The 15,451-nt window shown below is 43.9% G+C and overlaps 1 protein-coding gene across 1 annotated transcript in view; it reads left to right on the top strand.

Annotated features, from left to right (window-relative positions):
• Positions 1–6,981: 6,981 nt before the first annotated feature.
• GPR39 (G protein-coupled receptor 39) overlaps positions 6,982–15,451 on the top strand; it is a gene marked incomplete at both ends in the record, with an annotated part of 73,241 nt that continues 64,771 nt past the window's right edge. Inside the window, one exon of the mRNA XM_084209265.1 lies at positions 6,982–7,849. Within this exon, the coding sequence (XP_084065391.1) occupies positions 6,982–7,849 (868 nt within the window). The remainder of the gene's footprint in view (positions 7,850–15,451) is intronic.

Raw genomic sequence — 15,451 nt, 5'->3', positions numbered from 1 at the left:
GATGAGGGGGAGAGAATTAGAGATTCAGAGAGCAAAGAAAAAAAAAGGCTTAACTAAAATATTTCCATGTTAACTTGATATAATTCATGCTTCGAGATTTATATAAAAGCACTCAGTTTGCTGCAGACAAAGGTGGTTTTGTATTTTTCCCAAACAGAGGAGCTTCACTTACCTGGGGTGTGGAGTCATAACAATTTATTGATCATAGGTATGTCCTGTTGTGCTTAAACAACCACTTGCAGAGAATGCAGGACCACATAAACCCAGGTGAAAGAAACAGTTTGGGATCCCATTTCCTGTTTTCCCCATTTAGTTTTGGGATTTAGATCTGTAGGACAGTGAGCAGCCACTTCCCATGTCATTGTTTAATAGGAGCATTTCTGCAATAAAGGAAGTTACACAGATAAAGTGAGCATAAGTGCATGCCCAAAGCAAATGATGAGCCCCACACGCACACACTGTGCAGGGCCATCAGAAATCAGCACTGCAAGAAATACAAACTTTAACTCTGAGGTAAAGCATGTGCTCTCAATTTAGATCAACTCCCTTGCACGTTTGTTTGTTTTATATTTTCCTTGCTTGACTTGCATTTATCAATATAGTGCTAAATTGCCAAACAGTCCCATTACACTGTTAATATTTGCCTCTGCATTTCAATGACAGCTGAAATGCATGGAAGAAAAAATTCAATCCTCCATGAGTCAACACTGAGCTGGTGGTGATAGAATATCCTGGAGCCAAATTCACCTGATATTTTTGCTGAGAACAAGAACTGAAGCCCTGCATTCTGGCCAGATTTCATCTCTGTCAGAATTTACACATATTACTTAGAAACCTATGTGTGGCATCTGCCAGATGCATAAATTACTATATAATATTAATTTTCCTGCTGTATCCAGAGGTGACTGTTGCTACCTGTTGTAGCCCAGATCACAGCAACAGGTGAAGAACTCTGCCTTTTTTTCTTACAAGCTATTTAAAATTGAATTTGTTGATATTTCTGCAAGGGAATAAACTATATAATGGTAAAACACAAGATCCTTAAAATGAGAAATTGGATATTTTGAATTATATATATTGTGAATGAGAAGGAGCAGGGTGGCAGGAGTGTCCTTGCTGTGGTGATGTGCTGCTAGGACTCCTTAGAATTGGGTCAAAAAGCTGTCATTGGTTTACTCCAGGCTAAACTTCATCAGCTGAGTTCTGAAGAGAGGCAAAATTATTCTGTAATAGCTCAGCTGGGCACGAGAGTGCAAGTCCTGACAGTGACAAAATGGCAAGCACAAGAATTAAGCAAGGAGATAATTTTTGTTGTTTTTTTTTCCCCAATGATAAGGCTTAGTATTTCTATAAAGAGATTTTTTTTCAGGAGACTGGGATTAAACCATCAACATTTTTTAAGAAGATTTTTCTATTGGTTTGGTAGAGAAAAAAAAAGCATGAGCTCTGAACAGCAGTGTTTTGGTACCTGCATGTGACACCCATTTCCATAGATTATCGACCTTGCAGATTAAAAAAAAATTATGGAAAATTCAGGATGTGAGATGCATTTTTACAGAAGTTCTCTCTCTCTTGTCACTTTCAGCAACGAGCTTCATTCAGAGAAAGAAATCTCAAGGTTTTTTTTCTAGGGCAGTTGCATAGCAGCATCCAAAAGTGTGAACCTCTGTCAAAAGTTGAGCTGGAAAAGTACACTGCACAGAAGAGTTTCACTTAAAATATGGCATAAGGAACTGAGTATGCTCTCAACTAGAAGCTTGAATTGTATTTTGCAGCCATTAACATCTGTCTGGACAAGGTGGCAGTTTAGAAGTTACACAGAGAAGAATGGGATTTGATTCAGTGTGCTGGGGATTGTGCCCCAAGTCTGAGATTTGTTGAATCAAATGTTGTGCTTTGGTGCCTCTGTGCTTCAGACAGAGGGAAGTCTGACAGCTATTTCAGGATATGAGTTGATTTGTGATTATTGGGACCTGGGCTTAGTGTATGTGTTCATTTGGGTTGTAAGTTACAGCTCCTTTGTCAGGGTTGGGATATAAATAAACTCATTTCCTTTGGTGCCTCCTGCCCATCTCATTTCAGATTTACCTGCATTTTCCAGCCTGTTTAATCAGCTGCTCTCCATTTGGGGGCAGGAGTGGTGGCCTCTCCTCAGCCTGCTAACACCTCCTGCAGTGTTAAGGGACAGAGAAGGGCAAGAGTGGAACATTAACCCTTTCACTTCCTTGCCAGGCAAAGTGCTCTTCCACCTAATCCCAGCAAAGCACAGAGCTCCTGGTGCATTTGGTTTACTTCAGACAGCATTGCAATTGAGTGAAGGCTTTGAACAGCTTTAATGCCTTTAATTTACCAGGGAGATCCGACAGCAGGTGGTGCATTGTTCAACAGTTCCAGATATGACTGTGTTATGTGTTTTGGTGCTGTACTCCTGCTTTAATTACCACGAATTAACATCAGTTAAAAGCACCAGAGCAGCCAATGAAGACCTGTGGAAGTGCATTTCTTGCTCAGCAGTCTAGGTGCTGCAGGTCATGTGAGGAAGTCAGCAGGAATCCAGTGTACTGGTGAGGAGGCTCAGGTGTTGCACAGATTTTCTGTATTTTGGAGAAATCATTTATTCTCACTGTGCCCACTTTGTTCTCATGTTGCTTGCCAGTTTGTAAAATACACTGCAAGCAGAGAAGTGCTTTCATCTATTTATTTAGATGGAATGATTTGGAGCAGAGATCTTTTTCACTGTGTATCCTGGAAGCACTCTTGAAATCCCATCTCCATCCTCCCAATAAGCAAACACTCACAATATACCGCTCCAAGAGGATGGCATTACAGCAGGTAGCACTGCACAGGGCTGAATAAAAGATGCCAGCTATCCATGTGCCACCTTTGTGGAGGTAATCTAATTCCATTACAATTCATTATGGATGTCCAGGTTACATGGAAGATCCGCTGCTCAGCTCACATGACCCAGTCTCTCATGCTGCCAGAAGAGAAGGAGCCAAGCAGTTAACAGCACAAGGGTCATTAAACTGTTTCACTCACACTCCTAGGGAAATTAATAAGAAATAAACTTCAAAAAAGGCTTGTATTCATTTATATTATTAGCTATCACAATAATCTTCCAAAGGAAAAAAATATGGTTCAAGAATAACTCACCAGAAGAATAGAAAGGGATCTTAAGGGTAAAGAGGCTGCTTAGATTCCAGAAAGCAGAAAGAAGCCACAAGTTATCTGAGAGCTGTCTTTAATTATTTAAATTTCTAATGAAAAATAATTTACAAAGCCAACATGGGCTCTCTTAAGCAAATTGATTTCTTAAAACATTTAAAATCACTCGGACATTTCACTTTTGTCTGTGTTGCTTCTTCCTTTCATTCCTGCAGCACTTTCCCCTCTGCCTGTGCAGATCAGAGTAGCTGTCACTGCAGAACAGCAATCTCATTTTGTTTACTTTGTGTTTCAAAGGGAATCGAACAAGCCCAGGATTCACTTTCTCAAAACAAATACTGGCAAGACAAAGGAATCACAGCTATTCTGGGGACAAGAGGTTCTCTGGGATGGGAAATGGTAAAGACTGGCAAGAAAAAAACAGTCAATGTGTTTTTATCTGAAAAAAAGTTAATCCTTTTCACAGCCTCATTTTCTTTGCTTTTGAGATAGCTCTCCTTTTTCATTTAGGTTTTAGAGTTTTTAAGCTAAGGGAAGCAAGAAACCGAGATATTTCCTTTGTTCCTGTCAAGTAGCTTGAACAGTTCGAGAACAGAAACCAGTCGGAGCAGTGTGATTAGCGTAGCCAATTAAGGTGGATTTGCATATTCACAACGCAGCTATCGAGAAATAACTCTGCAGAGATAACGGGAGTGTGGCAGTGCCAGTCAGAGCAGGCTGGCACTGTGCTGTGTGGTACTCGAGCAGTAACCACGAGCAGTAACCACGGGGCGATGCTGCACCAGCCTGGCACAGCAAGGGAGGGAGAGGCTCTGGGCAGGCAGGGAGCAGCCTGGCCCTGCAGCCTGGAAAGGGTTAATCTGCAACCTGCTTACCCAAATGCAACAGCCTCTGTTCTTCCAACATTCATTCCAGCCACGATTTTTTGCTACCTGACAGTCTTTACCTCTTCAGGAGTTTGGGATGCCAGGTGCACGGGCACGGTGGGGGGCAAAGCAGTGGGTGAGCTTTGCAAGGTGCACAAGGGAGCTGCACTCCGTGGATGGATGGTAAAGCACACATGGATGGTAAAGCTCTGCTTTCTTCAGCCCCAAAAGGCTGTTCACCATGGGGGCATCCAAGGACCAGGCAAGAAAGCAAAACAGCCCTCTGGAAAACCTTGTACACTCTGTTGGATAACAAACTGGGGCTGGCCATCAGCAGCTTTGTTATCTCTGAAGGTGAAAAATCACTTTTTGCATTACAGCAACAACAACCTGTGCTCCATCTCAGTGATTCTCTGTGCTCATTCTCAGTGATCTCTTACCAACTGCATTGCTACAAACATTTGTGAGAGCATGGAGTGGCTGAGTGAGTGGCACACAGAGCCAGCTGCACCCCGAGCCTGTGGGATCTGCATCCCCAGGAGGCTCAGCTCTCTCACCAAGGGGCTGACAAGGGAGTGGCAGTGTGCAGCATCCACGGGTGCTGATTTGGAAGGGAAATACAGTGGGTTCTGTCCTTGATGCTTTTGCCTCCTCCTCCTCAGCAGCTGAAGTCATGGTGTGCAATTGCGACAGACGGGGTCCGGAGGGACTCCCTGGAGTGTTCTCCCAGGTACAACTCCACACTCACCTTCAAAACTGCTATGGGAAAGGCAGCAACACAGAAGTTAACTCATGGTATTCACTGCTACAAAATATCAAGGAAAACTTAATGAAATGCCTAAAGTTGGACCATTGCAAAAATCCTAAATTTATAAACATCCACCGGGCTAAAGACTGTGAGCTCTCAACCTCCATGCCACAAAGAGGCATTAAGCATATTTAGTTGTGGAGAAATGTCTCTCTCCAGGAAGATATATCTTTCTGTAATCACCCACAGTAGGCATTTTACTCTGGAATATTCACTCCTGGTTTATCTAGTCCAGTAACCCATGGAGGATTTTTTTATTTTTAATGGTCTCCATCTGTGATTATCCACAATTGTCTCTTTCCTTCCTATCCCCTTTGTGGCACCAGCTCTTTATTAGAAACTTAATAAACTTTGTGTACGTTCTAAAGATAATATTGAAAACGTAAAATTGTGTTCTGCATTTTATAATTGGTGTGGAAAAAAAAGGGGGAGATCTAATCCTATTGGGCCTTCTCTTTTGCTCCCTCTCTCTCTCCCTTTTCCCTTTTGATGGTAAGCAGCAAATTTTAATTAGCTTCATTTCCACAATTCAGTCATGCATATGTAATCTTTGTTCACACTTTTATAAAGTAAAATTAAGTGAAAGAAATGGGGTAATAATAGAAAGCTTGTCTGAGCAGAACAAATGTGAATTATCAAACGTAAGGAAAGATGACTGGGACTACACAGCTTGAAGTTCTGCCAGGTTTGAGGTGATTTTTCAGAAACAGGAGTGCATAAATAATGCACAGAAACAGGTGCTGATTATCCTGTTTGGGGCATCTTTTTGTTCATTGTGTACTTGGGCTGCTGAGGTACAGTGATAACCACTGAATGTGAGGAGACTGTTAAATACAATTTCCTAATGTTTCTCTTTTATCATGAGCTGCGAGTGTCACATGAGTTTGTCTAGTTAATAAAAATCACTTTGTGAGCCCACTGCTCTTAGATTTGGCACTGGAGCAGATCACTGTACTGGGCCTCTCTCTATTACAGCTGCAAAAGCTCTGCTGTCATTTTGCACTGTAATTTAAAGGTTTCCTAATCTATATACACCCCCTCTAATTAAATGTTTCCAGGGGTTACCTTGGGAGCCTTCAGTGCTATGGTTTGAAACTAAAACTAAAGACCACATCAAATTCTTTCTCCCTGGTGTGAGACACAGGAGGGGGAAGAACATTTGCATCTCTGCTACTCCAGATTATTTGACAGTATTGGCATGACTGGGATTACTGACTTGGTTATTTCTGTTATCTTACATGAGAAGATGGAAATTTGAAGGGAAAGAATCCACGTGTCTAAATCTAGAGCTCATCTTATTTTATAACTTCCAAGAAGCCTCTTTAGAGTCTGTCTAAGCAGTTATTTTAAGCAGCTACCAGTTCATTAACAGCAGCTGAAAACCAGAACCTCCTGTTGATGTAAATCAGTCTGTGGCTGCACAGGCTCCATAACCAGCACTGCAGATGCGAGGTCTTCGTTAAAGGAAATGTGAAATAGTGTGGGCAGCAACACACACAGCAGTGAAGTCTGAAGCCCAGGGAATGTTAAACTCATGAGGAGACACTTTCTCTTCAGCACCATTCACACACACAGCCTGGCAGCCAAACCACAGCTTTAGGAGAAACACCTTTTCCTGTGACAGGAAGTGACTTTCAGATATGAGGGGCTTGCTTTGCTTTTTTTTATTTTCTCCCTCTCTCGAAACCTGCTGTGCTGCCAGTGACTAAGGATGGCCAAGATTTTGGTTAATGGTTAACAGAGTAGCATAACCACAGAGACTCTGACTTCCTCCTGCTGGGGCCAGGACCAAAAGCTGCTTTGCTTGCTGGGGAACAGACAAATGTGGAAAGCAGAGCGGTTCACACCGTGAAGGGCTGGAGAACAGGGGCTTCACCCTGCAGAGAAAGGAGGAGGAAAATCCAAAAAGAGCAAGAGGGGTTTGCCATAAAGAAAGGTAAGAGCTGAAACACTTTGCTGTTTAACTTACTGACTCAGAGGCTGTTGCTCACAACGCAACAAACCCCACAGGCGTGGCTGGTTGAGACACACTCGTTGTACCCGGCTGCTCGGGGAGAGGGGCAAAGTGAGGAGGGATCTGTTTGCTGTGAACCTGAGACTTGGAGAGGGCAGGAGAGCACCTCCTCCACCCTGGGGCTGCTCATGGCAGGAGAGACACCCGCTTCAGACTGCTCTCCCCTCATCGACCACAGCCACGTCCCGGAGTTTGAGGTGGCTCTGTGGGTCAAGATCACCTTGGCCTTGATCTACGCCTGCATCTTTGTCGCGGGCCTCTTGGGCAACAGCGTCACCATCAAAGTCACCAGGATCCTGCAGAGGAAGGGCTACCTGCAGAAGGAGGTCACCGACCACATGGTGAGCCTGGCCTGCTCCGACCTGCTGGTCATCCTGCTGGGCATGCCCGTGGAATTCTTCAGCGCCATCTGGAGCCCCTTCTCCACCCCCAATGGCAACGTGGCCTGCAAGCTCTACTACTTCCTCTTCGAGGCCTGCAGCTACGCCACCGTGCTGCACGTGGCCACGCTCAGCTTTGAGAGGTACGTGGCCATCTGCCACCCCTTCCGCTTCAAGGCCGTGTCCGGGCCCCGCACGGTGAGGCTGCTCATCGCCTTCGTCTGGGGCACGTCTCTCCTGGTGGCTCTGCCCCTGCTCTTTGCCATGGGCACTGAATACCCCCTGGAGCTCATCGAGGGCTACCAGAGGACGAGCTCCTGCGTCAAACCCACTGCCAGGCACTACATCCCCGAGCTGAAGCACAACATGACCATCTGCACCTGCCTCTCCTCCAGGTGGACGCTGTTCCAAGCCAGCATCTTCGGCGCCTTTGCCGTGTACGTCGTCGTGCTGGGCGCTGTCACCTTCATGTGCCACAGCATGATGAAAGCCCTGAGGATCCACAAGAAGGGGGCGGTGGCAGTGAAGGGTGGGCTCAAGCAGCAGGAGCAGTACCTGAGGAAAAGTGAAAGTTCGGAGGGGAAGAGCTCCAGGAGACAGATCACTTTATTCCTGGGTAAGGGCCACGTCCTGCTCTGCCTCCCCTCCCTCCCTACCACCTTTCCACTGGGAAGAAAGCCCAGAAACCTCTGGTTTTATCTCACCAAGCTCTCCCAAAGGGTTTGAAAGCGATACAAAAATGAGGGATAATACTTTTGGTTGCGATTTTACATTTCAAGAAGCCTGATGTTTCTCTGTGCTTTTGGTTCTTTTTGTCATTATAACAGGTGGGAGGGGAAAAGAAGGAAAAATCCACTTACTGTCTGCTGTTTCTGTGGGATGTTATTACATGCCACAATATGGGTGACAGGCTGTGCAGCTTGACCTTTGGGGTAGCAATAGGCAACAGTTGCCTGGATATAAAGCAGCTCTATTGGATGTTTTCCCACTAAATTACAAATGTGAGTGTATTTAGTAAGGCTGCTGACGGGAGGGAAGACTGTCTTGCAAGATCTCGAGCTTGTCTCTCTGTAGAGGCATTTCCCTGTTAATCCAGGATGCACCTTGGAGAGTTCTCAGCCTCAGCAGTTGTGGCTGTGCTGCATGTGAGCATTGAGGAAGCTGGACTGGAGAGCTGATTTGGTCTCACAAATTGCAGTTGCCCTCTTTGAATTTTTTTCCCCTCTGGTTTTGTTTGAAGGCCTGTAACCCTGAAATTATGTTTGATTCTGATCTCTCTCACCACATTCATCAGACAAAAAATGAATCGAGCTGTCATTCCACCAGCTTGGACTCTCTCTGGGCAGTGATCCATGCAGTCTCCACGTTTGCTGATAGTCTTATAGGCACCCTTAATCATGTCCTGCCTGCATTACTGTTAATTCCTGTTTTGTTGGGTCCCTTATTATGGCGCTGGATATAAGAAATGAACCATCTAGAATAGAAATGCACAGTACACCAAGTATTTCTCTGTTGCGTTTTGGTGCTCTGACTGATATGGCAGAGAGGGACTTGAAATTGGTGCATCTGTCCACTTCTACAAATTTAAGTAGATTAGATTTTATTTTACTTTTTTCCTCCTTATAATATTTTTTTTCCCCTGAGGAGCCTCTGCTTCCTCATCTAGTCCTACTTTTGCCATGGTCTGTGTCAGGCCATGAAATGAAGAAATCATCTCCCCTCACAAGGTGTGGAGAGGCCCCATCTGTGGTTTATTAAAAGGGCTCTCTGTTCCTCACTCCAGTGACAGCATGGATTCCTGGGGTTTGAGCTCAGCAGTGGAGCTAAACACACCTGTGGCACAAAGCAGAAAAAGAGATCTGCTCTTGAAGTGCTGCCTGGGGGATCCTTAGAGATGTGTGTGGCTCTCCCTCCCTTGCACATTGCCACAGCTGCCTTAAAGCCAAACCTAAGACCCAAATCCTGGCTGGGCTCAGAGTGGAAGGTAAATTGCTGTGGCTTTTCCTCCCCTTCTTGATTATTCTTCCTGGTACTCCAGCATGGAGCAGGAGATGCAGCACTGCTTGAAAAAGTGCTGAATAAATGAAAGCAAATGGTTTGCCCTTTATGATAAGGGAATTTGCCACCCTGTGTATCTGACACTTCCACTGTACTCTCAGCTTTCTGGAGGCAGGAGATACTTGTGTGAATTCCCCAAAATTATTTCAGAGGCGAGACTCTTAATACAAGTCTTGCTAATTTACTTGGCTTGAGGAATAAATTAATAAACTGAGGAGGAAGAAACTCTGGCTTGCATTTCTGGGAACAATGTAAAGCAATTTAATTTGGAGATTTCATAACAGTGATGCTTTAGGGCAGTTTTAACCCAGAAGAAATGAACATATAAATTGTTTACAAATTGCTGAATTTAAATATTGTGATTTAGAAGTCCTCTTTGTTTTTCATTTAACAGATGGGTCAAATTAAAACCAATACTTGCACATTCACGGCATATTTCACTTTTAATGTGAAATGTAAATGACAGTATATAGCATCGTGTCTTTGAACATCTAACAGCAATAAAAACAATTTAGCATTTTCTTCTGGTTGTTAAAAGTGATAAGTTCTATAAAATGGAGATTAAAATCATAAATCTGACTATGAGAGAAAGCTAAGTAGAGGATGACACCAGGAGGAACTAATGCTTTTTTAGTGTCATGTTATTGTGTGGCACTTGAGAACATTCATGGAAATTAATTGTAAATGTGGAAAGATTACTCGCCATAGATGCTTGCAGGAGGGGCTCTGGATGGGGTGACACCACTGCAGAAACTGGGCAGCTGGAATAAGTCTGAAAACACTTGGCTCTTTCATGAAATGCAAGCTTTTAGCAGTATTTAAAACGTTTTAATATGCTTGACCCTCCCTGACAGGAATCAATTTAGTCTTTGTGGCTACTTGATCTTGTCCTTCTCCTAGGGCCAGGAAGGCAGTGACCACCTAAATGGTCACAAGGTGCCACTGGGGACCCCTTGCTGCTCCAACACCTGAGCTGAGGCCCCTGCACTGTAGCAGAGAGCTCTCAAGAAAGGGTGGGTTTGGAGGGCACATCTCTTATGATTATCAATGTTATAAGTGGATTGTAGCAAACACAGAAAGGGAATGTAAAGGAAGGATTCCATAAAAGAGAGCTCCAACTGATGCAATAATTATAAATATTTTAAATATTACAAAAAGAATGTTTCCATAGCTGAAAGTAAGTTAAGAATCCTCAGGAAGTGTTAGCACTGGGAGAGGGGAGCAGTGTGGGAAGAGGCTCCACACGAGGGAAAGCCCCACCAGCAGTGCCCGCTCCTTGGCCATGGCTACACCCACCTGGTCATTGTCCAGAAGCACATCTGTACAAAACCAGCTGGGTGGTTTATCATCACACTGGGCCTGACTCTACAGAAAAATGAGTTCTGATGATCCCAGCTGAAAAAGGGGTTGGTTCTAAAGCTTCTGTGATGTCTCCCTTGGCAGACTCAGTTTGAACTTCTGCTAAAAGCCTTGATCATTTTGCATAAAGCAGCCTCAAGCCTCCCACAGCACAGACATTGAAATAAGGGTCCATTTGTGCTGCTACATCCTCTTTCTCTGTACTATACACTTCCAGTTGGCCCTTTGGAGCAGCACTCCTCTGTTTCTACAGATCTGCTGAGTGGGGCTGCTGGGCATGGTGGGTGCTTTGCCAGTCGACATCTGGGCAGCATTTTTCTGTCTCCCTTGCATGATGAAACATCTGTCCTTCCTGAGATGTTCCATCCAGAAAAGAGAAATAGCAAAGTGATCTGGCTGCTGTGGAAGTGTTGGTGGAGGTGCATTGAAGCAGTGCTGTAGCTGCAGCAGTCTGCAGGAGCCAGAGCTGATGCTGGACCTGCCCAGCTGGAGATCCTGTTGGGACCATCCAGCACCATCAGCTCCCCTGGGACATGTGAGGCAGGAAATTCCCACTGCTCTCTCGTTCCCACCTCTACAGAACTGCAACTTTTCTGCTTTGGGACCATCTGATGCAGGATGAATTTTGCCTGGGCAGCAGATATCCTGCAGCTCTTTTAATAAGCAGGCAAGGGAATTTGTTATAACCTACAGCAGTGCCTGCATGCGAGAAAGGTGGTGCAGTGGAGGTTTTTAATTTTTTTAACGTGGTGTAACACTTAAGTGTGTCAAATACACTGAGTGTCAACCTGAAGGCAGTGGTGGTTTCCTGTGATGTGCTGTGGTACAGACAGCTTCAGGGCAGGTCTGCTTTACAGGGCAAGAGCAGCCAGAGGCTTTACTGACACTGGTGAGTGACATGGAATGAAAGAGTCCCTGTCTCTAAGTGGAAAAAAAAAAACAAAACCAAAATGGGCAGAAAGGAAGGGCTGGAAAATCTAGGCAGGAGGAAGTCAGACCTGACCAAGGCCATGCCACTTTTTTGGTGGCTGTTGTTAAAGCAATGCCAGGCTATGCTATAACACTGGGAACACCATGAACAGCTTTACTGAGCCATTAGCTGAATCTAGATAAAACCTTGACTCAGAACTTCAAAGGATCTCTCAGAACTTCAGATGGAGCACCATTTTCTTCCCATGGAGCACCATTTTCTTCCCATATACTGCTGCTGGCAGTTTAATGCTCTGCTCAGAATAAAGGTATTATGTGTAGGAATAGCCTCTCCAAAGATCACTGAAGAAGTGCATTTTGTAAGGCACTCAAATTTCAGGAGGCAAATTACTTCAGAGAACTTCAAGTAGTTGTGAAAAATGCATGGTTATCATCTAGGTATGACTCAGGCACAGTGTAATTTGACAATAGACTTCTGTTACAGGAAAATTAGATGCTTCTTTGTGGGCTGGAATTTGGCTGGGTTTTTCCCCATTGAAAAAGTTAAAGGTTAGGGATAGAACAAAAATGAAAAGAATAAGCTAATTTATGAGATTCCAGAACACAGCTCCAGGCCACGTTCTTTAAACTCAGCTTCATTGACTCCTCTTGGTTCAATTCTTCAATCATTCCATCGAGCTGCCTTTCTTCGGGCACCTTGCTGCAGACAAGTCTGAAGATGAGTACACTGGATATGATTTTAATCTCTCTGTGTTTGGTGTGGTGATTCCATCCATATGTTTTCCTGAGCAGGGCCTTGAATTCCACAAGACAAGTAGGAGGCTCAGTGCACTGAAATGGGTGGACACTTAGACCAACAGACCAGGGCCTGGCCACTCTGGTGTATGGGACATCCACCCTCTGTAAATAGTAAGTTTTTTCTTTTGGGTCCTGCTTCTTGGAAAAGTGATAAAAGCCAATTACCTTCCTGCTGGTGTTGGGTAAAATTTGTCTTCCTCTTCTCTGCAAAAGCATTAACCTGGTGTCAGTGGCAAAACCAATCAGGGCTCTTGAATGCTGGTAGCACAAAGCTGAAGCTCAGCTATTCAACAGGTGACAATGGAAAGGCTGCATTGAGGGATGATGGCTTCTCAGGGCAATTGTGTACAAATAATCTCCTCTGAAGAGCAGGGGAACTTCTGTCAGTTTAAAAAAAAAACAACCCACAGTAAAATAGACTCAATGGAAACTTCCAAAATCCTGACATCTGTATGTTCAGGTTTCCCACACAGCAATTTAAAAAGGAACATGGGGAGAGCCCAGCATAATTTTCCTTCCTATTGTACAGAAAGCAATTTATCTACTCCTGCTTTTAACTGGACTCATGTAATAGAAGATTGTGCTTTCAGCATAAGTGGACACTCTTCCTTTCCTCCTACTCTGAGGGATGACAAAACAACACCAAGAGAAATAGAATCGAAGAATAGGGACTAATTGAGGCCAGCACCCCCAAGGTATTTAAGATTTTTGTAGTTTTAATGGAAAAATCAATGTGTGATTACACTTTGCATTAGAGTACTTAAAAATTGCTTCAGCATGAAAAGTCTGCAGCTTTGAAAACAACCTCACCCTGCAAATACTGTAGTCAGAGGAGCAGATTCACCACTAAAGTGATTCCCATCATTCCCCATATATGATACCTTGGCAGAGAGGGTCTCTGGGGACGCCTGAGTGCTGGTTTTGCATGAGGACAGTGAGTGCTTCACTGGTGCTTTGTCAGAGTTGTGGCCATGCTCCTGTCTTTCACCTGATGCCTACAAGGAAGCTGGGATTTCAGCTGGTCTGAAACTGGGATTTCACCTGCTCTGGAGGGACTTACAGCTTTTGATTCTTTATGCTTCAGCATCTGTGCTGCCCAGAGAAAAAGTGCCCAGCTAAGACTCCTGAGGTACTTCTGCCCTACACTTACAGCTGCCCAAAGTCTTTAAGCCTCATTAAGGACCATTACCCATGTTGGCCTTAAACTTTATATTATTAATCTCTCTCTCTTGCTCTTACAAGCTGTAGTTAATAAACCTAGTGGCCCTTGGTTCTTCTGGCACTCCTCGGTAAATGCTAAGAGAAGGAATTAGGGAAGTTCAGGCAATATCCCTCACTGTGGTAAGAAACATGAGCCAAGAAACAGGCAGGAGAGGCTGTGTCACCTCAGCTTCTGGAAAATGCACTCTGTATCCTGGCAATCTCCTCAAGACATGTTTTCTGACAAGTAGAAGCCTTGGGAAATGTCTTTTTTCTTCAGAGTGGGTAAGAAAGCAGGAAGATTTATTTCTCTCAAAGTGGAGAAACAGAGATGTTGCTACAGGTATGAAGTGGATTGACTTCTACTGCCCTTATTCTTTGGTCAAGAGAAAACTGTCTTAAGCATTAATTTCCCAGTTTCTCTCTGTTTTCTGGCTCTCTCTTCTGAGCAAGATGCCATCTCAAACGTAGATTGCTCTTGCAACTCCCCAGTTTCAGTAGGTAGGAATCATTTGTGTGAAGTTCACAGATAATTTATTGGAATCTTCACCTGTGAAAGCTAAATGCATTATCTAATTCTCTGTTGTTTCATATTCAAATTATACCACAGATCCTGTAATTAAATCTTTTGTTTTCCTATCTGATCTCGGGGCCATTATCTTTTAACAATGATTGCAAGCCTGTGAATTTTAATGGGAAAGAACTTTAATATCTGTGCATTTGTTAGTGAAGCTTTCAATTTTGTTATTTATTATCTTAATGACACAGAGTGTCACACTGGGTGCACCCTCAGCACATCTGCAGGTGACACCAAGCTGAGTGGTGTGGTTGGCACACCTGAAGGACAGGATGCCTTCCAAAGGGACAAAGTGTCCAAGGCCAGGTGAGACAGGGCTTGGAGCAGCCTGGTCTGATGGAATGTGTCCCTGCCCGTGGCAGGGGGTTGAAGCAAGATGAGCTTCACAGTCCCTTCCACCCCAAATCACTCTAGGGTTCTGTGATTATCCTACATAACTTCTTGGTTTACTGGAGACATTTCTGTATGAAACTGAGAACTGACCAGTATCTTAAAGATTTCTTCCCTCTCATTGTGGCAGGGCAGCTCCTAAACCATTGAAGATAAACAGAGAAGATTTCAAATTCTATTTGGCACGCTGTGCTGTAGCAGTTTTCCAGCCTTTTTTGAGGGTATCATAAGCTTATACTGCTTAGGTGAGAAAGCAGTTATCCTTCTGATCTCTGCTGTTCATGGATGAGTAATATCAAGGCCAGAATATTATAGATTAAATGAGTCTGCCAAGAACCTTTTAATCTTATGAATTGTGACTTTCAAGGAAAGGTGAAACTGAGAAAGAGGTCTGGCACTGTGATAAGCTAACTTTTCCATGCTTCCTCTTAAGCTGTCTGTAAGCTTCTCATTGTTGCATTAATTCCCTCTTAAAAGCACCCAGCATTTTTGTTCTTGTCAATTTTTAGAATAAGGAATTCAAGTTGAAATGCAGATATGAGGTTAGAGTTGGGGATCCATCAGCAGGTGTATGTTGTTACAGAAGCATGCAGGGGAGAGTTCTGTGAGTGCTCAGAAAGCACTTGACAGCCACCTGCAAACAGGGGCACATGTGTAACAATTACCAGGAAACTAAACTTTAATCATCAGTATAAAAACAACAGGGGTTCATTAGAGAAGATAACATTTCTTAGCCATCCATCCTTGTCCTCGGTGTAAATGGCTTTCTTTTCCCATGTTTGATTAGGCAGCATCTGCTCCAATCTCTTGCTGAACCTTACAAAAGAGCTCAGCCCCTTTCAGAGGGTAGTGTAAATATTTTGTCATTGCTCATACAGCCTTTCTGCAAATCCAACTTGATTTGCT

This window comes from Fringilla coelebs (assembly GCF_963513975.1).
Source record: "Fringilla coelebs genome assembly, chromosome: 7".
NCBI classification, from domain to species: Eukaryota; Metazoa; Chordata; class Aves; order Passeriformes; family Fringillidae; genus Fringilla; species Fringilla coelebs.
This window is presented reverse-complemented; position numbering and strand designations above follow the sequence as displayed.